The sequence below is a fragment of the Xenopus laevis genome, chromosome 5S, assembly GCF_017654675.1.
Source record: "Xenopus laevis strain J_2021 chromosome 5S, Xenopus_laevis_v10.1, whole genome shotgun sequence".
Classification (NCBI taxonomy): Eukaryota; Metazoa; Chordata; class Amphibia; order Anura; family Pipidae; genus Xenopus; species Xenopus laevis.
Genome location: NC_054380.1, coordinates 34,237,077 through 34,258,681, shown reverse-complemented (window position 1 = coordinate 34,258,681; position 21,605 = coordinate 34,237,077). Strand labels below are relative to the sequence as shown.

Sequence of the window (21,605 nt, the reverse complement as noted above, 5' to 3'; positions counted from 1 at the left end):
ATAGAAAGGCTAGATTGGACTTCCCTAAAAAACATCTAAAAAAACCAGCACAGTTCTGGAAAAACATTCTTTGGACAGATGAAACCAAGATCAACCTCTACCAGAATGATGGCAAGAAAAAAGTATGGAGAAGGCGTGGAACAGCTCATGATCCAAAGCATACCACATCATCTATAAAACATGGCGGAGGCAGTGTGATGGCTTGGGCGTGCATGGCTGCCAGTGGCACTGGGACACTAGTGTTTATCCATGATGTGACACAGGACAGAAGCACAAGAATGAATTCTGAGGTGTTCAGAGACAATGTCTGCTCAAATCCAGCTAAATGCAGACAAATTGATTGGGAGGCTTTACATAATGACCCAAAACATACAGTCAAAGCAACCGAGGAGTTTATTAAAGCAAAGAAGTGGAATATTCTTGAAGTCAGTCACCTGATCTGAACCCAATTGAGCTGCATTTCACTTGCTAAAGACTAAACTTCAGACAGAAAGGCCCACAAACTAACAGTAATGGAAAGCCGCTGAAGTAAAGGCCTGGCAGAGCATTAAAAAGGAGGAAACCCAGAATCTGGTGATGTCCATGAGTTCAAGACTTCAGGCTGTCACTGCCAGCAAAGGGTTTTCAACCAAGTATTAGAAATGAAGATTTTATTTTCAGTTTTTTTAAGTTGTCCAATTACATTTGAGCCCCTGAAATGAAGTGATTGTGTTAAAAAAGCTTTAGTTCCTCACATTTTTATGCAATCTTTTTGTTCAACCCACTGAATTAAAGCTGAAAGTCTGCAGTTCAACTGCATCTGAGTTGTTTTATTTAATATTTATTGTGGTAATGTGCAGAACCAAAATTAGAAAAAGTTGTCTGACCAAAGATTTATGGGCCTGACTGTATTTTTACGCCGACAGCTAATGTCTCACATTAAAAGGAAACTGTGATAATCTACCTCTGACTTATGGGGCCATTTTTCTACACCCCTTAGGTTGGTAGACTCATTCAACCCCTCAGTTGTTCTATGTGCAGTGCTGGATTCTGGGACTTGAAGTCCTTCTGCTTTCCATGGAGGGCGATGTACAGATTCTCTGGAAAGCTGAGGGGACACTCCCAGAATCCATGACTAGAGGGGAACCTGGTCCCTACTAGGAAATCGATCTGTATGAACAAACAAACAGGAGGTTTCAGTTTTTCCCTATAAAACTGGCTTTTCTGTCAGTTAAAATACTGGGCTCTAAGATAATATACATTTAGTGGTAGACGATCAAAATGTAATTAAAAAGAAAAAGAAGCTAAATGAACAATTTAGCATAAGCAATAAGAAAGGGAGTCTATTTCATTGGAAGAATCTATAGTCTGTTTCCATGCGTCATTGAAATGATAGGCTACTTCATAGTAAAGTATAAAACAGAAGCCACAAGGGGCTGCATTTGGCACTTCCAGAAAAACAAAACAAAACAGCGTCTTTCATGTGTAATCTCCTTTAGTCTATTTGCATGAGGTAGTACCTAAATTATTTTGGGGGCACTTTCATAGGCATCCTATCATGGATGTAAATAAGGCAAAAAGAAAATAATAAAAAAAAAAGCCACAAACACAGTACAGGTATGGGATCCGTTATCCGGAAACCAGTTATCCCAAAAGTTCTGAATTACAGAAAGCCCGTCTCCCATAGTTTTATCCAAATAATCCAGATTTTTAAAATGATTTCCTTTTTCTCTGGAATAAGAACAGTACCTTTTACTTGATCCCAACTAAGATATAATTTATCCTTATTGGAAGCAAAACCAGTCTATTGGGTTTATTTAATGTTTAAATGATTTTCTAGTAGACTTAAAGGAATTCTGTCATGATTTTTATGATGTAGATTTATTTCTAAATTACACTGCAAATAATTCACTCTCCAATATAAAATTTAATTCCTGAACCAGCAAGTGTATTTTTTTGTTGTAATATTGATGTGTAGGCACCATCTCAGGTCATTTTGCCTGGTCATGTGCTTTCAGAAAGAGCCAGCACTTTAGAATGGAACTGCTTTCTGGCAGGCTGTTGTTTCTCCTACTCAATGTAACTGAATGTGTCGCAGCGGGACCTGGATTTTACTATTGAGTGCTGTTCTTAGATCTAACAGGCAGCTGTTATCTTGTGTTAGGAAGCTGCTATCTAATTACCTTCCCATTGTTCTGTTGTTAAGGTGTCCATACACAGGGAGATCCGCTCATTTGGCAATGTCGCCAAACGAGTGGATCTCTCCCTGATATGACCAAATTGAGGTGGGCGATATCGGGCTGATCTGATCGTGGGCTCTAGGGCCCAACGATTGGATCAGAATGGAGGCCATACAGGCAGTCTGATCGTGGAACCGCATCAACGAACAGATGCGACCGCAATCCAATGGGATTTTTTACCCTGCCAGATCGGCATCTGCCCGACTTTAGGATAGATATCGATCGGGGACGCCCGTCGGATGGCCCCACACACGGGCCAATAGGCTGCCAACTCAGTCTGTCGGCAGCTTTTATCAGCCCGTGTATGGAGGCCTTTAGGTTGCTGGGGGAGAAGGTGGTGATATCACTCCAACTTGCAGTAAAGAGTGACTGAAGTTCATCAGAGCACAAGTCACATGACTGGGGGGCTCCTGGGAAACTGACAATATGTCGACCCCCATGTCCCATTTCAAAATTAAATATAAAAAAAATCTGAATGCTCTTTTGAGAAACAGATTTCAGTGCAGAGCAGCACTATTAACTGCTGCGTTTTGAAAAAAAAAAACATTTTCTTTCCCATCCCTTTAAGGTATGAAAACTCCCAGGTCCTGTTGTCCATTCGGGATAACAGGTCCCATACCTGTATTCATGAATACACATGTAAAAAGAGGAATGTTTAGGATGTTCAGTGTGTGGCTGAAATGTTATGTGTCCGTTTATATTCAGATTGTGGACATACCTGTTTCATGTTACACACATGGCCTTGCCATTGCTTTCCAGTACACACACGAGATTTAAACAAGCTTTGGTGTTTGTGAACCTGGGAAAAAGGGAGATTCAAAGTGCAGCTTTGCCAGGAACTGATGGCTGCTTGTAGCAGTGGCTTTCTCAATAGATATCTATGTGAGCCAGTGAGTCAGTGGTGTGTGTACATATATATATCTATCTCTATATATACACACACACATGTACAGACACCTACATACACATATGCTCACATAATACATTTCAAGGTAATGTGCCTTTCTCCATCTGTAATACAACAAAAAAAAACTTACAACATAAAGCCAATGCGTTTTCACAGTAGTCGCCCGTTAACCCTGTGACGCAGAACATCACGTGACGATATCTTGTGCAAATAGAAACACCAGTGTACTTGCATTAAGTTAAGTGTGTCATAAAAATGCTTACAACTTATCTATAGATTACAGTTCATTATACAAAAATCTATATTGCCATTACTAAATTACACAGAATAAAAAAAAAATCCAATAGTGTTAATAAAGGAGAGGGGGGTCCTTTCCAAGTGGCCATTCCATCCTGAGGAAGGTTTGCACTCTCAGAATGATGAACCCGCTGTTCTGCAATCTCACAGACGACCTTTACATCTGTACAATTAAGACACTTGTATGTCATAAAGGGATCACTAGCCACGTGAGTGATTTGAGTATGACAAGCCACAGCAGGTGTGGTGGGAGGGGAGGGTGTAATACTACCTGTATGTACAAAGATTACACAATGGTGACTTGCGTGGAGGCGTTACAGAAAAAGAATCCCCACCATGTCATAATAAATTCCTTATCTTTGTTTCATGCCGCAATAAATTATTTATATATTTATATCTCTAGAAAACACAGCCACTACATTTGTGTGGCCTTTGTCTGACGTCGAGGTTTGTGGTAAGATGGCGGGTGTAGTGTGTCCCTGGTGATGTGTGGCTGTGCAATAAGGCTTTCAGTAACTGTTCTCATGGCCTGCCAGAATGTATAGGTTGCTGTTGGCTGTAGGGTTGTCAGTTGGCCGGCTTTCCAAAACAACGACCCTGTAAATAAAGAGGGAGAGTCAGTTCAAGGTGTAATTTGCTGCATCAGACATACACTATTCATCATAGTTTCTGTGGCCCTGGGACTCTAAAGCTTTCCATAGATGTTGAGATTTTTAAAAGATCAGATCCTGATCGTGAGACCACGATCTTCTCAGAACGATCGTACGATCATACGAATTTACCATCAACTAAAAAGACCAATTTGCCAGGAAAACAAAGGGGAGCTGCCTGCTTGGCCCTGCAAACATAGATACATTGCACTGGGACCGACAAAGATTTTTTGACCTGGCCGATCAATTTCCTGACAGATGTCGGCCGAAAAATCGCAAGATGTACAATCGTTCGAATCCCACTAACCGCATGATAATTTCGAAGGATTGGTCGGACTTCCCTAAAATCGGTCGTTAGGCAAGAAGAATCGTCGCGTCTATGGGGAGCTTTAGAGGCACATTTATTATTATTATTATTAAGGTCGCATTTCAAATTCACGTGAGTTTTTTAAAACTATTAAATTCGAACATACTCGAAATTCGAGTCAAACATCTAAAACTCTGATGAATTTTACCAACTTGAAAACTTGAATCGAATTAGACTAAACTCGATTCGAGTTTTGTTTTCAGAAAAAAACGCGAATGTCAGGAAGGCGACTAACATGTCCAAATTGGTCCCTGGACGGCTCCCATTGGCTTATACATAAATTTGGTAGGTTTTAGGTGGCGAATAGTTGAATTTGAGTTCCAGTTATTAAAGGGCCAGAGTACGATAAATCTTGAAATTCTCATTCGAATTAAAACTCAATTCAAGTTTGGATAATTCACAATTTCAATTTGAGAGTTTTGACCATACATTTTTTTCCGAAATTCTAATTTTTGCTTTGACCCTTAATAGATCTGCCCCATAGTGCCAGATTCTATTCTTTACTTTGCGATGATCAAATACATATTTTAGTGCTCATTAGTTAATGCCACAAGGGGTGCACACATCTAAGGAGCACTTGCGCTTGTCGGATTTCTAGTGCAAACTTCACCATGAGCAGGTTAAAAGCAAGATCTCCCTTGAGTCCCTTGTGCTGCTCCCTAGCTTGCAGCTGAATGCATCGAAATGATATGCAATAGTAATATTAACAGTGTTGGTAACACATATTACATTAGCAGCACCCAGGCAGACGATATAGTGCATCTCCTTTGGGACTATAAATAATATGCAATATAGGGGCTGACCAGGTTTCACCCCTTATGATTATAAAACTGGCGACTGCAGACAGAGCTGTACTAAGAGGAAGGCTCAGTTGGGGGTGCAAAGAGCTCTACCATTGGAGTTTAAACCACAGGGCAGGGAGCAATGTCCAAAAACATGGCACCTAGTTCATGTTTTCAGCTCCTTGTTCCCTGCACTGTGTATAGTAAATAAGGGCTATTGTTTTCAGTATTTGATAATTCTCTATAGTCCCTGCTCTCTGGAAGGCATATCATTGAATATATGGCAATAACACATTTGCAGCTTTTTCTGGGAGCTGCACTGTACTAACTGTGGGCACCTAACAGCACCTATACATACAAAACTGTCACTCAGCATATACGGAGGGTGCATTTATGCAGACATTTACGATGAGAAAGCTACTGGTTGTAATGACAGTCTGAGAAGGGTGGTTTATGAAAGAAACTTTCGATAAAACGACAAGAATGGGAGTACAACGTATGAAGACAAATGTAGTAATTTATCATGTTACCTGTCTGAACCAAGAAGTCGGAATATCCGTGTGCTATCTGAGATTTCCTGTGTGATCTGTAAAGAGAGCAGATCAGATCATATCATGTAATTCTTGTAGCAATGTATATTAAATATACACCAATTGTGTATATAAAGGAGTCCTATGCAGTGTACAGGTTTCCATTTTTTTTAGATTTTTCAAGTTTCTTGTGAATACATTTACATCTCATTGATCGCCAAATAATATGACGTTACATGCATTTAAAGCTTTGGCTTTCATGATGGATTACATTTCAAGATACTGGAAGTTCGTTTTGATGGCAGTTAAAGGACAAGTAAAGTCTAAAATAGAATAAGGCTAGAAATGCTATATTTTGTATACTAAACATAAGCATGAACTTACTGCACCACAAAGCCTAATCAAACAAATGATTTATGCTTTCAAAGTTGGCCACAGGGGGTCACCATCTTGTAACGTTGTTAAACATCTTTGCCTGACCCTAACCCTGCACATGCTCAGTGTGGTCTGAGCTGCTTAGGGATCGTCATAAACAGAGCTGCTTGAGTTCTGCATGGCTGGTAAGTAAGGCGGGGGCTCACCCTGCTGTTCATAAGTATGATTGTTTCCCTGCTCAGCAGTTAGGGACCATCTGACAATTCCTATCCACAGCAGTAAATGAAGGGAGAATTTCACTGCATACAGTCAGGTTTCTTATAAAAACGGTACACATTTTTTAATTAAAGTATATTGGAGATAAATTTCTTTTTCATTAAAGAAAGTAAAAATGGGATTTTATTTTTTTGCCTTTCCTTGTCCTTTAATAAGGGCCATTCAAATAGCCTGCATTTGATCCAAAGATTACATAAAATGTTCACTTACTTCATTTGATCGAAAGCTTCTGCCCTGCATGCCATGCTTCCAGAAAGCCAGAACGCTGTCCTGTAGGCAGACTAGGGGAAGAGATATTGAAGCACACGCTATTAAACTGGGGAAAGCATTTATGAGAGAATAAAACCTTTTTATGCTATGCTGAGGTTTTTAAATGCTGCTTATTAAAAATGATCATCACCTAGATCATAATAAAAAATCATTTCAATTGCTTCCTTCTTAATTGAAGTTGAAAGTTTGTGACGCTGCTGCTAGACGTTTGGCTACTTTACACTTATCACACTTTACTACATGCCATACCTTGGGTCACTTTTCAGATTTCCAAAAATTTCTTAAGATAAGAACATGTACGGCCATGGTTCACCAGGTACTTTGCTCCACCACTGGTAAAGAGACATGTGTCTGCCATTAAAGTGAATGGCAACTGCCTGTCATCGATGGTAAATTTCATCTCCAAAAAGAGACTTTAAAGTCATGGGAAATTTTTTTTTTTTTTTTCAAAACACATCAGCAGAATTCTTCACTGACCTCAAAAGAGCAAACTGAATTTTTTATATTTAATTTCGAAATCTGACATGGGGCTAGACATATTGTCAGTTTTCCAGCTGCCCCTATTCATGTGACTTGTACTTGATAAACTTCAGTCACTCTTTACTGCTGTACTCCAAGTTGGAGTGATATCATCCCCCTCCCTTTCCCCCCAGCAGCCTAACAACAGAACAATGGGAAGGTAACCAGATAACAGCACTCAATAGTAAAATCCAGGTCCCACTGCGACACATTCAGTTACATTGAGTAGGAAAAACAACAGCCTGCCAGAAAGCAGTTCCATCCTAAAGTGCTGGCTCCTTCTGAAAGTACATGACCAGGCAAAATGACCCGAGATGGCGCCTACACACCGATATAAAAAAAAATACACTTGCTGGTTCAGGAATGACATTTTATATAGTAGAGTGAATTATTTGCAGTGTAAACTGTGTAATTTAAAAATAAAAACTACAACTACATCAAAAAATTTAAGGCAGAATCCCTTTAAGTCCATGGCAGGCAGTCTGAGTATTGATACACACTTCTTTGTTGATAGGAATATACCATTAGTGCACATACCTGGTGTGCCATGGCCTTTATGCTTTGTGTATGCAAGGAAAAAACCCTGACTACTGCATTTTATCCCCAAACCTCTTCAGGCAGAAAACCATCATGATTAAATGTAAGAATCCTGAGAAACAATGTTTTACATTTGGCAGAACCACTTCAGTGGTCAGCAAGACTTTCCCAAAAAAAGCCACAGGGAAAAAATGTATATAAATCTCCCTGTCATCCTAATACTAGAAGCTTTCCGCAATGTACAGAAAGAACAACGGAGCTTAGTTTTACCTACCTATGGATTCTATTTGAAAATCAAATGTAAGTTCCGAAGACAATTTTCGACTAGATTTCAGTCTTCCCTGAAGATTTACAATCTTTATACAACCTGAAATAAAATTGGAAAGACAATCCTTAGACGTCAACTTTAGATGTGACCATTACTACAAACTGAACCTTTTCCAACCACTGCAAGACAAAAAATAGCTCTGTTTGATGAAAACTGGAGCAAAATAATGTAAAAAATTGTGATAAGACAGCAACAACTCACAAGAAATGGCAGTTAGTCTGTAGATAGAAATGGCATTTAGTCTGTAGATAGAAATGGCAGTTAGGCTGTAGATAGAAACGGCAGTTAGGCTGTAGATAGAAATGGCAGTTAGTCTGTAGATAGAAATGGCAGTTAGGCTGTAGATAGAAACGGCAGTTAGGCTGTAGATAGAAACGGCAGTTAGGCTGTAGATAGAAATGGCAGTTTGTCTGTAGATAAAAATGGCAGTTAGTCTGTAGATAGAAATGGCAGTTAGTCTGTAGATAGAAATGACAGCTAGTCTGTAGATAGAAATGGCAGTTAGTCTGTAGATAGAAATGGCAGTTAGTCTGTAGATAGAAATGGCAGCTAGTCTGTAGATAGAAATGGCAGCTAGTCTGTAGATAGAAATGGCAGCTAGTCTGTAGATAGAAATGGCAGTTAGTCTGTAAATAGAAATGGCAGTTAGTCTGTAGATAGAAATGGCAGTTAGTCTGTAGATAGAAATGGCAGTTAGTCTGTAGATAGAAATGGCAGTTAGTCTGTAGATAGAAATGGCAGTTAGGCTGTAGATAGAAATGGCAGTTAGCCTGTAGATAGAAATGGCAGTTAGTCTGTAGATAGAAATGGTAGTTAATCTGTAGATAGAAATGGCAGTTTGTTTGTAGATAAAAATGGCAGTTAGTCTGTAGATAGAAATGGCAGTTAGGCTGTAGATAGAAATGGTAGTTAATCTGTAGATAGAAATGGCAGTTTGTCTGTAGATAGAAATGGCAGTTAGTCTGTAGATAGAAATGGCAGTTAGTCTGTAGATAGAAATGGCAGTTAGTCTGTAAATAGAAATGGCAGTGAGTAGTACCATATTGGACAGCACTTATTTAATTTAGGTATACTTTCCAAGCACACTACAGTGCACAGAAAGGAAAGTTTACTTATGCACAGGTTCCAGAAGCAGGGGCGTAACTAAAGAGGAAGCAGACCCTGCAGCTGCAGGGGGGCCCTAATTAATAAACAATTTCAACATATATTGGTAAAACAGGACAACATCTGACTATGTTGGGACCCTAAAATTAATTTGTTGTGGGGCCCAGTAATATCCAGTTACACCCCTGTCCAGAAGGCACGAGACAAAGCCACTCAAATCTTTACAGGCTTAGGCCAAGGACAAGGTATTTATGATACTTACGGTCTAGGCAGACAAGAATGGTGTCCCGCTCCAGCTGTGTCACATGTACAACACCAGTCTGTGGAGTATCTATTAACAAAAAGACCGGGGAACTCAATTCAATGACAAATGGCTTCAAAACAAATTATAAATGTATTACAACTAGTCTAAAGTACAGCACAGGCACTTCTTGCCTTCTCTTTGCACCGACCTGTTTCTGTGAACCACGACGAGGTAGAGTTCGGATTGACCGTCTCAAATCGCACTACTTGGTTGAAATCAGTCCCTTTGCTGACACTGACACAGACCAAGGGATATTCGTGCTCTGGGACAACAAGCATCTCCAAAAACATGAGAGGGCAGGGCAATGGGAAGTCAATGTGCTGGGGACAAGAGAAACGTTCAGTCAATGCCTGGCAACAGATTCAATTCTTTCATGAAAAGTTTAGCAAGAAACAGTTGTAACCTGAATCATTTAATAACAGATTATCTTGATTTACCTATTTCCTAGGGAGAGGCAAAAAGAAAATCTGAGACTCTCCATCATTATGGCAAATGTAAGCATGCCTCTATTTGTCCTAACACAGACAAGTACTGCATTATTGGGTAATTATTGGTTATTTGGGACTTTCCAGGGAAACTGAAGGTCACAGCTGATTGGGCAGTTTTTGCTTAAGAGGGAAAAAAATTGTCAAGTCTGCATTTTAAAGGAGAAGAAAAGTAAGCCTTATCAGGAAGGTCCATCTAAATATACCAGTAAACACTCAAAGTAGTGCTGCCCTGAGTCCCCTGTCAAAATAAACACTGCATTTCTTTTCTTCTATTGTGTACACATTCAGATGTATCAGACTTCCTGCTTTCAGCTTAAACCTCCTTGCCCCGGGCTTGAGCATGCTCCTCTCCCCCCCAACCTTCTCTGCTGTAATCTGAGCCCAGAGCTATAAGTGAGCAGGGAGAGACTCAGGCAGGAAGTGATGTCACACCAAGCTAATACTGCAGCTGCTATCCTAAACAAACAGAGAACTTCTAGAGCTTTTTAAAACATTCTACAGAATAAATATAGCATTCTATCTTACACTATTGCAGCTAATCTACTGGCAATCTATGCTCCATAGCTTTCCTTCTCCTTTAATACTGAAAATCTTAGGTTCCAGTGATGAAGTCACTATTATGACTTTAGCTTTCAGGTGTTTCAGCTGACATACTACATGTTTCTGATCGGATAATTTTGGTCTATGGAGCCCGGCATGTGGGTGGGGGTTAAAATAGCTTGTGAGGACTACATCAGGGCCAATTTAGCTGACTGCTGACAAGGGTTTGAAGTTACAGTACAGAATCAAAATGAGAAAAGTCAACCAATTACACCTTGGGACTGTAGGATTGTTTTTTGTCACAGAACTATGCTTCATTCCCTTGGTGTTCTTTGTTTGCAAGTAAATACCTATATCTTTCAAACAGCTTTGCAATATATCTCCAAAAGAAAAGCTATATACAGTATATATAAAGGAACAAAGGGGATCTAAGATGAGGTCACCGTCTGGTGCACAAATATTTATTATGGAACATGATTGCAGCCAGGGCTTCTCTATTAAACCAAAGACAGAGTGCTCAGATTTTCATGATATCAGACTAAAAAGCTTAGCTGCAGATAAACAATATATATCCATCTAATCTGATGAAATATTATACTGCATTACATATCTGGCAATTCAGATCTTCAATTTCATGCTTGAGAGTTTTTCTGTTTTATTGTCAGTGCCTGATGACTGGAGAAATAGGCACGTCATGGTGTTTAGCCAGGGAACAGCTGGGTCATTTATCCACACAAACAAGCTTGGGAACCAGCCACTCATTTCACTTATACCATATCATCTTCCTTAGTTACATTGTAACTTAGATTGTAAACTCTATGGGCCACAGACTTCTTTCCAACCTAGTGCACTTAAAGGACAAGGAAAGGCAAAAAAGTAAAATCCCATTTTTACTTTCTTTAATGAAAAAGAAACCTATCTCCAATATACTTTAATTAAAAAATGTGTACCTTTTTTATAAGAAACCTGACTGTATGCAGTGAAATTCTCCCTTCATTTACTGCTGTGAATAGGAATTGTCAGATGGTCCCTAACTGCTGAGCAGGGAAACAATCATACTTATGAACAGCAGGGGGAGCCCCCACCTTACTTTCCAGCCATGCAGAACTCAAGCAGCTTTGTTAATGACGATCCCTAAGCAGCCCAGACCACACTGAGCATGTGCAGGGTCAGGCAAAGATGTTTAACAAAGTTACAAGATGACAGCCCCCTGTGGCCAAGTTTGAAAGCATAAATCATTTGTTTGATTAGGCTTGTGGTGCAGTAAGTTCATGCTTATGTTTAGTATACAAAATACAGCATTTCTAGCCTTATTCTATTTTAGACTTTCCTTGTCCTTTAATCTCTGTAGCTCTATACATATTTTAATGTCTGTCCTTCCTTCCTGTGTATTTCTATATTGTAAAGCGCTGCATATCCTATATGCATAAAGTAAAACAGACATATATATCCCTCCTTAATGCATTTCATGGTATCAGTGATTCCATGATTGCAGGGATGCACCAAATCCAGAATTCAGTTTGGGATTCTGCCTTTTTCAGCAGGACTCGGATTCTGCCAAATCCAAATGCCTGGCTGAACCAAATTCGAAAAATCACATGACGGTTCGTCAAGCAAAAAAAAAAAAAAGCCAAAAGTCCTTGCACCCATTTGCATATGCAAATTTGGCTTTGGGATTCAGCTGAATTCCAAAATAGTGGATTCAGTGCATCCCTACATGATAGTAAACACACCGTCTAGTCTGAATGCCAGGCTAGATGTAATAGATTCAACTTTTTTAATACTTCTCTTCATTTTCTTGTCTATGCAGTTTCTTTATCCATTGTGGAATTCAAGCCACTAATTGGTAGGGATGCACTGAATCCAGGATTTGGCCAAGATTCTGCCTTTTTCAGCAGAAGTATGCAAATTAGGATTCCGTTTTTGCAGAATCTTTCACAAAGGATTCAGTCGAAACCTAAAATAGTGGATTTGGTGCATCCCTACTAAGTGGGGGTACATTAAACTAGTACAAACAAATGCTAGTTGCAAATATAACTACATTTAAAAATGCCCTTTGGCCGTTTAAATAGAGGGATCTGTTTGATCGTTATGAGAATGAGACCTGTACCAACCTTGATTAACATAAACTTCTGCATCGGTTCAACCCACTCTAATAATACGATGCTGGACTGCAGAGCTCCACACAGGTACTTATGGCTTGTATAAGGATTTCTTACTGCAAAAAATGTAGGAAGAAAGACAGTAATTAACGACATGCAATAATGGCAGCCAAAGAAGCATATTACAAAGCATATTATTTTCTACAATCGTCTTCTGTATGCAGTAGCATATTAATAAAGCCTCCGACTGGGGTTGCCACTTTTTTTTAAAAAAAAAATTATCGGCCAGAGGTGGGGGCGGTAACTATATGGGGCAGAAGACGAAGGAATGGTACGTTTCCGCCGGAGGGCCAAGGGCTTTTGTTTGCGTATTACAAATTACTGGCAGCTACATTGCCGGTAAATTTGTAATACTGGCCCCGGCCCTGACAGGTGTTTTACCGGCTAGGCCGGAAAAATACCGGCCGGGTGGCAACCCTACCTCCAACTATCCATTATTTCAAGGAACCATCCCTATATATAAATTTGTCCTAGGATAAGTCTTCTTGATTTCAGAATACATTTCCTACCCAAAAAAGTTAGAATGCACAATTGATACATGGCTGGACTTTGGAAGTGAGTTACATGTTTTTTCTCAGATGTCTCAAGGTAAAGTTGTGCAACATCCAAAGTGTTCTTTACTCAGCCATGTCACCATAAAGTATCCTGATAAAATATTATCATAAAATAATGGGTAGTGTTATCTAGAAAAACTTTTATCATGTTCTCAGTCACCAAGAGCAGAGGCTAAAGGCCCCCCATATGTGGGGCCCTCGGACGGGCTTGCCCGATCAATATCTGGCCAAAAGTTAGCCAGATGTCTATCGGGCAGGCTTAAAAATCCTGTCGCATCGTGGCCACATCTGTTCGTTGATGCGGTCCGGCTATCCGACCGCCCATACTGCCTCCATTCTGATCCAATAGTTGAGTCCTAGGGCCCACGATCAGATCGGCCAGATATTGCCCACCTCAATGTGGGTATATCAGGGAGAGACCCGCTCATTTGGTGATCCCTGTGTATGGCCACCTTAAGGACTTGACGCCCCAAGGCTTGATCGAATTGTGATAGGATTGTGCATGGAAATACCAGTTTTTCCACCTGAAAATATCTTTAAAATTTAATTCTGTAAACCCAAAGTAATTCTAATGTTGCCTATATCAAAATAGAAGCACACATGCATGTATGTAACATATAATATCACTATGTGTGCTAATCACTATACTGCAGTAAGTGCCAATGTGCTCAGTACAAAAGTAGTTGAACAAAAGCCAGGACTGGCTTCAAAAGATAGTCACTATTTAGTGGGCTGGTGGGGGGCTCTTTGGGTCTCTGTGTATTTGAAACGCCAGGGCTATTATGAATTCCAGTCCTAGTTTAACATAAAGGGATAGTTAATAAATAGTATGTGTATAGTATAAGTGATCTGTTACACTGTATGGCTGGTCTGCCTGGGGTTAATTTTACCAAAGCAAATCTGTTACACTCTATTACAATATGGATTCATGCAGCTTATTTAACCTCAAGTACAAGATATGATTTTAATACAGAGAAAAGCAATTTTTTAAAATTTTAATTATTTGCTATTAATATTATTTAAAGGGGTTGTTCACCTTCAAACAACTAGTTGTTATCAGATAGATCACCAGAAATAACGACTTTTTCCAATGACTTTCTATTTTCTATGTGTCACGGTTTTTCTAATATTGAAGTATAAAGTGTCATTTCTCTCCTTCTGAAGCAGCTCTGGGAGGGGGGGTCGCCGATCCTGTAAACTGTTCTAAATTGATACATTTAGTTGATACATTTCTTATCTTTGTCCCTGCTGAGCAGAATCTCTGGGTTTCATTACAGGCAGCTGTTAGAATTGATACAATTGTTGCTAATACTCCAGAGATGCTGCTGAGAAATGTATCAACTCAATGTTGCAAAATTGTAACAGTTCAGAATCTGCACCTGAATTACTGAGCTGTCAGACTCAAACACCAGAGACAGGAACATTCAACTTTAAACTTAGATTTTGGAAAAAACTTAAAAAATAAATAGTGGAAAGTAATTGGAAAAAGTCATTATTTCTAGGGAACAATCTAAAAACAACTAAATTGAAAAAAGTGTTTGGAAGGTGAACAACCCCTTTAATAGTCTCTATGGCAGATGCCATTCCCATAACTTGTAGCTTTCTGGATAAATTGTTTCCAGATAAGGCATCCTATAGCTGTTAGGATCCATTATCCGGAAACCCATTATCCAGAAAGCTCCGATTTACGGAAATGCCGTCTTCCATAGACTTCATGTTATCCAAATTTTTTTAAAAATGATTTCCTTTTTCTCTATAATAATAAAACAGTGCCTTATACTTGATCCAAACTAAGATATAATTAATCCTTATTGGAAGCAAAACCAGCCTATTGGGTTTATTTAATGTTTTCATGATTTTCTAGTAGACTTAAGGTATAAAGATCCAAATTACGGAAAGATCCGTTATCCAGAAAACCCCAAGTCCCGACCATACTGGATAACAGCTTCCATACCTGTAGTAGTAAAAGCATGCATCTCATGTATAGCTTATTTTTAAGCCCTTTTTGAATCGTTCCCTATTCTGTGATCCTTGTACATCTGCGGCAATGTTACTCTGCACTGCTGGGAAGCCTTCTTAAGCCCTATAATAATATACGTATATGAATAATAATAAACTTACCAACACAGCACTTCTGACACCATTTTGTTTCAGGGATTTTTGTGGAAACAGCAAACTTCCTGCAGGGCAATGGTGAAAAAAGAGCAGGAGCATGAATGCACAGTACATAAATCCTAATAACTGCAATGCACTGAGCCCACAGATCAATATTTATATTGGCTAAGCCATAACTTGTGTTGTGTGGGAGAATGCACTGGAATTTATTTAATCCTCCCCAGCACAGTAAATCAATGAGTTGTGTGTATTTAGCTGTAAGTAAACAAAATGCACAAAATTAATACTGTTTGCTCTTCCAGACATGATACTTAGCCCTCAATAATTCTCTTAGGTGCCCAACAGGTTCATTAAACTTTTCAAAATACCCAGTTTCAAAAACGTGTCACTTTTGCTTTGTGAGATAGCTTAAAGGGGTTGTTCACCTTTGAAGATAACTTTCAGTATGATGTTGAGAGTGATATTCTGAGACAATTTGCAATTGGTTTTCATTTATTATTAAAAGTTTTTGAGTTATTTAGCTTTTTATTCAGCAGCTCTTCAATTTTCATCTTAAGCAATCTGGTAACTAGGGTCCAAATTACCCTAGCAACCATGCATTGATTTGAATAAGAGACTGGGATATGAATCGGAGAGGCCTGAATAGAAGGATCAGTAATAAAAAGTAACAATAACAATACATTTGTAGCCTTACAGAGCATTTGTTTTTTTAGAAAGGAGTCTGTGACACCCATTGGAAAGCTACAAAGAGTCCTGAAGAATTGGCCGATCTATAACATAATAAAAGCTTCCTTAAAGGTGAACAACCCCTTTAAGTTGCCCCATGAGGCACATTACTGCTAGATAGAAGGAAACTATGGATATTTTGTTGCCCACAGTAGTGCACATTTACTGCAGGCGACAAAAAACTGTGTCATTGCCATTATTTTATATACTGAACTAAAGTTTCAGCTTGTCAAAAGCAGCAATGATCCAGGACTTCAAACAGAAGGTCACCATCTTGGAAAGTGTCTGTGACAGTCACATGCTCAGTGGGCTCTGAGCAGCTGTTGAGAAGTTAAGCTTAGGGGTCGTCACTAATTATCAAGCAGAAAATTAGGTTGGTCTGTAATATAAACTGATGCTACAGGGCTGATCATTAAATTCTGATGCTAATTGCACTGGTTTCTGTGCTGCCATGTAGTAATTATCTGTTTTAATTACTAATCAGCCTTATAGTGTGACATTTCTATTCTATGTGTACTGTATATTGTGAGTGGGTCGCTAAGCTCAGTAAGTGACAGCAGCACAGAGCATGTGCAGTGAATCAGCAGAAAAGAAGATGGGGAGCTACTGGGGCATCTTTGGAGAGACAGATCTTTACTGCTAAAGGGCTGTGGTTGCCTTGGGCTGGTACAGAAGCCAAAACATAATGTACAACATTTCTGCACTACTTCTTTAGTTCTCCTTTAAAGGGTACACAACAAACAGCTGATATAAGAGTCACAAAGGCACTACCCCAGCTGCACCACATACCAGCGAGTGTCTTACAACATACAAGGTTATGGGAGTTGGATAATCAAGTCCTGGCCTACACACTGGTCTATATCTATATAATACACAAAAGCCATGAATATCCTGTAAATGATATCCTTATAAACGGTGAGTTCTGATGTCATCAGTTATAAACGGTGAGTTCTGATGTCATTTCTGTCACATGACTCACTGAAACTTGTGTATTATAATAAATAAAGTACCCCCAGTTGCAAAATATGAGGATATTAGAAGTTACCTCGGAGTTCCATGACCTGTATAAAAACACTCGGCCTCGTGTTTTTATATGGTCATGAAACTCCTCGGTAACTTATAATATCCTTATATTTTACAAGAGGGGGTACTTTATTCACTATATCTGTTGACTTTGGGGATGACTGAGAACACATACAGAATCACATCATATAGAGAAACATGTCATATACACACCTGGGCAGTATCCTGTCAGGAAGCTTGTGTGCTGGGATGGAAACAGGGAGTTTCTGCATTTGCCTTGCATAATCAAAAATCCCAGGTAGGTTGTGGGAATAGAGCTGAGATGCTTTACCTGTGCAATATTAGAAAAAAACAATGTTCTGGCATTAGTATCCACTGCACCAGCATGATAAACATATCACTATGTTATACCATTAGACTGTTGCTGGAGAGTAGACTCGATCAGTTATACTACAGAAAAAGAAATCTATAGAATTTAGGACGGTAGTTATGGATTGCTATTTTGCCCAGAAAGGATTAAAAATAGAGTAAGGCTAACAGTTGAAATCTGGCATGGGACAATCCCTGTAGAATCATATAACTCTTTCTAGATGCCAAAGGACAGTAGCGTTTGCAGTTGTTCATCTTGTGGAATCACAACAGGAACTCTGAAGGAAGCTGTGACCCTGCTTTTTCCATTTGGCTGTTCTACATGTGCTTATGGGAGTAACGATACTTCGGGACTGCCATACTTGCTTAGCCATCATAACTTTAAAGGGAACACATACTGTCACTTAAACAGCAATAAATAACTGCTGGAGAATGTCTACAAAGGTCTCCAACTAACCTTTTTTTGGCCTTTAAACTGTGAGCTTATTGCCCTACATTTGTAACAAGTACTTCTGTCACTGAATCTTTAATACAGTACAAAGAACTCACAACAAATGAAAAGTGGAAAAGAAAAGTGGAATGAAACAGGGAATACGTATTGAACACATGAAGAAAAGGAGGTGCGAAAAGCCAAGAAACCTGCTGAAACATGTCAGTATTCAGGAAGCAATATAAAGAAAGATATATATTTATGTTGCTGTTTCAATATTTATTTTCCCTGCTGTATCAGAAACAAGCTTCCCTGTAGCTTTGCAAGCAGCCATGCTGGGACCTAAAGGACTGCAGTGCTTCCATTTGCAGATGAAATAAAAGATTCCTGTTCATTATGCAATATTTTCACCTTCACATTCCAACTCAGTTCAGTTGGTTTCAGATAGTTCACCGGAAATAAAATCTTTTTCCAATTACTATCTATTTTCTATTTATGACCATTTTTTAGGGATACACCGAATCCACTATTTGGGATTCGGCCGAACCCCTGAATCCTTTGCAAAAGATTCGGCTGAATATCGAATGGAATAGGCATATGCAAATTAGGGGTGGGAAGGGAAAATATTTTTTATTTCCTTGTTTTGTGACAAAAAGTCATGCGATTTCCCTCCCTGCCCCTAATTTGCATATGAAAATTAGGATTCGGTCGGGCAGAAGGATTTAGCCGAATTCGAATCCTGCTGAAAGAGGTTGAATCCTGGCCGAATCACGAACAGAATCCTGGATTTGGTGAATTCCTACCATTTTTCTAATATAGGAGCTTAGTTTGATTTTTCCCCTTATGTGTTTCTGAAGCAACTGTGGGAGGGACGGTCGCCAACTGTGTAAACTGTTATAAACTGATTTACATTGATACCAGTGATGAGCGAAATTTTTCACCAAGTTTTGCCACAGAAATGGGTGAAAAAATTTGACATGTATCAAAAATTTGTTGCACGGTTTGTGGCACATCAAATCGCCATTTCGTGAATTATCGGCGAAGCTAAATGGGACAGATTCGCCCATCACTGGTTGATACATTTATCATTTTTGTCCCTGCTGAGCAGAATCCCTGAGTTTTATTTAAAGGGCAGATGTTGGGTAAAAATGTTTTCCCCAACCAAAGATGTGGGCTAATAGAGCCCGCATTCCAGTTGGGGATAACAGTCATTTTTTATTTTTTTTAAAATGCCGCCCGCCAGCGCTATGCTACCCGCACCAAGAGCAGCCATGTCTGGTCACTCGCATGCACATAATGAAAATGTGCCACGAATTGCTCATTATGCACATGCACGTGATGTCACATGCCTTTATGTGCATGCGAGTGACCAGACATGGCTGCTCACACTGGGAGCTCCCTCTTGGTGCGGGTAGCGTAGCGCTGGTGGGGGGCATTTAAAAAAACCCAAAAACCTACTGTTATCCCCAACCGGAATGCGGGTTCTATTAGTCCGCACCTTGTTGGGAATAACAGGTGCCCTTTAAGGAATTGATACAATAGTCTCTAATATTGCACAGATAGCCCTGAGATATGTATCAATTAAATGTAGCAAATTGTAACAACTGCTTCAATTAAATCTAACAATTCAGAATCCTGAACGTTGATCACCGAGCTGCCACACTGAAACACCAGGGACAGGGACATTAAACTTTAGACTTCAATTTTGGAAACATGGTAAAAAGTCTTTATTTGTGGTGGACAATCTGGAAACAACTGAACTGAAAAAAAATGTTCGGAAGGTGAACGACCCCTTTAAGTAATGAAAAGTCGGATTCAAAGACTATCCACACAAACAGGAGCAAAACATTTCTTGTACAAAAGAGGATGTTGGAGATACAGATAAACAACACATGTATGTTATTTGGTGATACTTGCCCTTATTACATCTTAAAGGGGTTGTTCACCTTCAAACAACTAGTTGGTTTCAGATAGATCACCAGAAATAAAGACTTTTTCCAATGACTTTCTATTTTCTATGTGTGACGGTTTTTCGAATATTGAAGTGTAAATTGTTATTTCTCTCCTTCTGAAGCAGCTCTGGGAGGGGGGGTCGCCGATCCTGTAAACTGTTCTAAATGGATACATTTACTTGATACATTTCTTATCTTTGTCCCTGCTGAGCAGAATCTCTGGGTTTCATTACAGGCAGCTGTTAGACTTGATACAATTGTTGCTAATACTCCAGAGATGCTGCTGAGAAATGGATCAACTCAATGTTGCAAAATTGTAACAGTTCAGAGTCTGCGCCTGAATTACTCAGCTGCCAGACTCAAACACCACAGACACAAACATTCAACTTTACACTTAGATTTTGGAAAAAACGTAGAAAATAAATAATGGAAAGTATTTGAAAAAAGTCTTTATTTCTGGGGAACAATCTAAAAACAACTGAATTGAAAAAACTGTTTGGAAGGTGAACAACCCCTTTAACAATGCAAGAAAATACTAATCATACCAGATATGGAAAGCAGGCAGTTATTCATGACATACAGCCAGGTACACCTCCTTGGGAAAAGCTATGGAAATAAAAACAAGTCAGGTTTTTAAACACATTACATGAGGATCATATCTGAAAATGGTATGTTTGGTTTATGGGTACATCAATATATTACCTCCTCATCAAAAGGAGAAAGCAGTACAGTGCACTAATCAAACATCTAATTAGCACTTGTAAAGTGAAGGGCATGGACCTCTGGGGTAATGCTGCTGAACAGTGTGAAGTCTATGTTTCTGGCAGGGAACATTATATGACAAATGATGAACCCACTGGTTTTGTCCAAAGCGCTACTGTGATTAGTTTGTTTAGAACTAAAGGTCAAGATTAAGTGAAAATGCTTCTTAAGGCTTATGACAGCCATGTGCCAAATAGCCTAAGGAAGATTCTAATAATCATACATCTACAGTACTGTACAGTCTGGCAATCAGGAAAAAGTCATATGTGTGTACCTGTTCCATTGAGGTTTCATGCAACTCGTTCAGATTCAAGGTGTAAATACCCTCCTCAGCACCAAATATCAAGTACTGATCTGAGAGGGGGACAAAAAAAATATAATATTAAGTAGGAGAAAAACAACAATTTTCTCAAAAATTCCAGTGTGATCAAATGATATATAATACACAAAAGCCATGAATATCTTGTAAATTATATCCTTATAAACGGTGAGTTCTGATGTCATCAGTTATAAATGGTGAGTTCTGATGTCATTTCTGTCACATGACATGAAACTTGTGTATTATAATAAATAAAGTACCCCCAGTTGTAAAATATGAGGATATTAGAAGTTACCTCGGAGTTCCATGACCTGTATAAAAACACTCGGCCTTCGGCCTCGTGTTTTTATATGGTCATGAAACTCCTCGGTAACTTATAATATCCTTATATTTTACAAGAGGGGGTACTTTATCCAATATATATCTGGGGTATAGGATTCATTCTCTCTCCTCCTCCTCCTACAACTCTATGGCTATTGCATCATTCCCTGCTCTTTATTAAGGACACTGTAACTCCCCAGTTACTATCGAAGATCTGATTTATTTTAAAACATTTCCCCAAGATTCTCTTTCTAAAAAGAACTTACCCCTTGTCTCTGGATTTATCCATGATGTTGCACAATGGATCTTCAAAGGGCAACCATTAAATACTTTTGAAAAACAAGCACCCATCTGTAAAACAAAACCCATGTCATATGAT

General features: G+C 39.1%; 1 protein-coding gene across 9 annotated transcripts in view; it reads right to left on the bottom strand.

Moving 5' to 3' along the window:
* Window positions 1–2,733: 2,733 nt before the first annotated feature.
* The window catches only part of LOC108717401 (mitogen-activated protein kinase kinase kinase kinase 3), a 177,332-nt gene continuing 158,460 nt past the window's right edge, over window positions 2,734–21,605 (bottom strand). For 8 of the 9 annotated variants that reach the window (XM_041564386.1, XM_041564385.1, XM_041564387.1 and 5 more), the window contains 12 exons: window positions 21,493–21,577; window positions 20,861–20,940; window positions 20,370–20,430; window positions 17,287–17,404; window positions 15,331–15,389; window positions 12,608–12,711; window positions 9,614–9,785; window positions 9,424–9,492; window positions 8,004–8,096; window positions 6,614–6,684; window positions 5,753–5,808; window positions 2,734–4,020 (listed from right to left, as the gene is read on the bottom strand). In XM_041564386.1, coding sequence (XP_041420320.1) covers window positions 3,933–4,020; window positions 5,753–5,808; window positions 6,614–6,684; window positions 8,004–8,096; window positions 9,424–9,492; window positions 9,614–9,785; window positions 12,608–12,711; window positions 15,331–15,389; window positions 17,287–17,404; window positions 20,370–20,430; window positions 20,861–20,940; window positions 21,493–21,577 — 1,056 coding nt within the window. In that variant the 3' untranslated portion in view covers window positions 2,734–3,932. The remainder of the gene's footprint in view (window positions 4,021–5,752; window positions 5,809–6,613; window positions 6,685–8,003; window positions 8,097–9,423; window positions 9,493–9,613; window positions 9,786–12,607; window positions 12,712–15,330; window positions 15,390–17,286; window positions 17,405–20,369; window positions 20,431–20,860; window positions 20,941–21,492; window positions 21,578–21,605) is intronic. The other variant, XM_041564392.1, reaches the window with a different exon arrangement.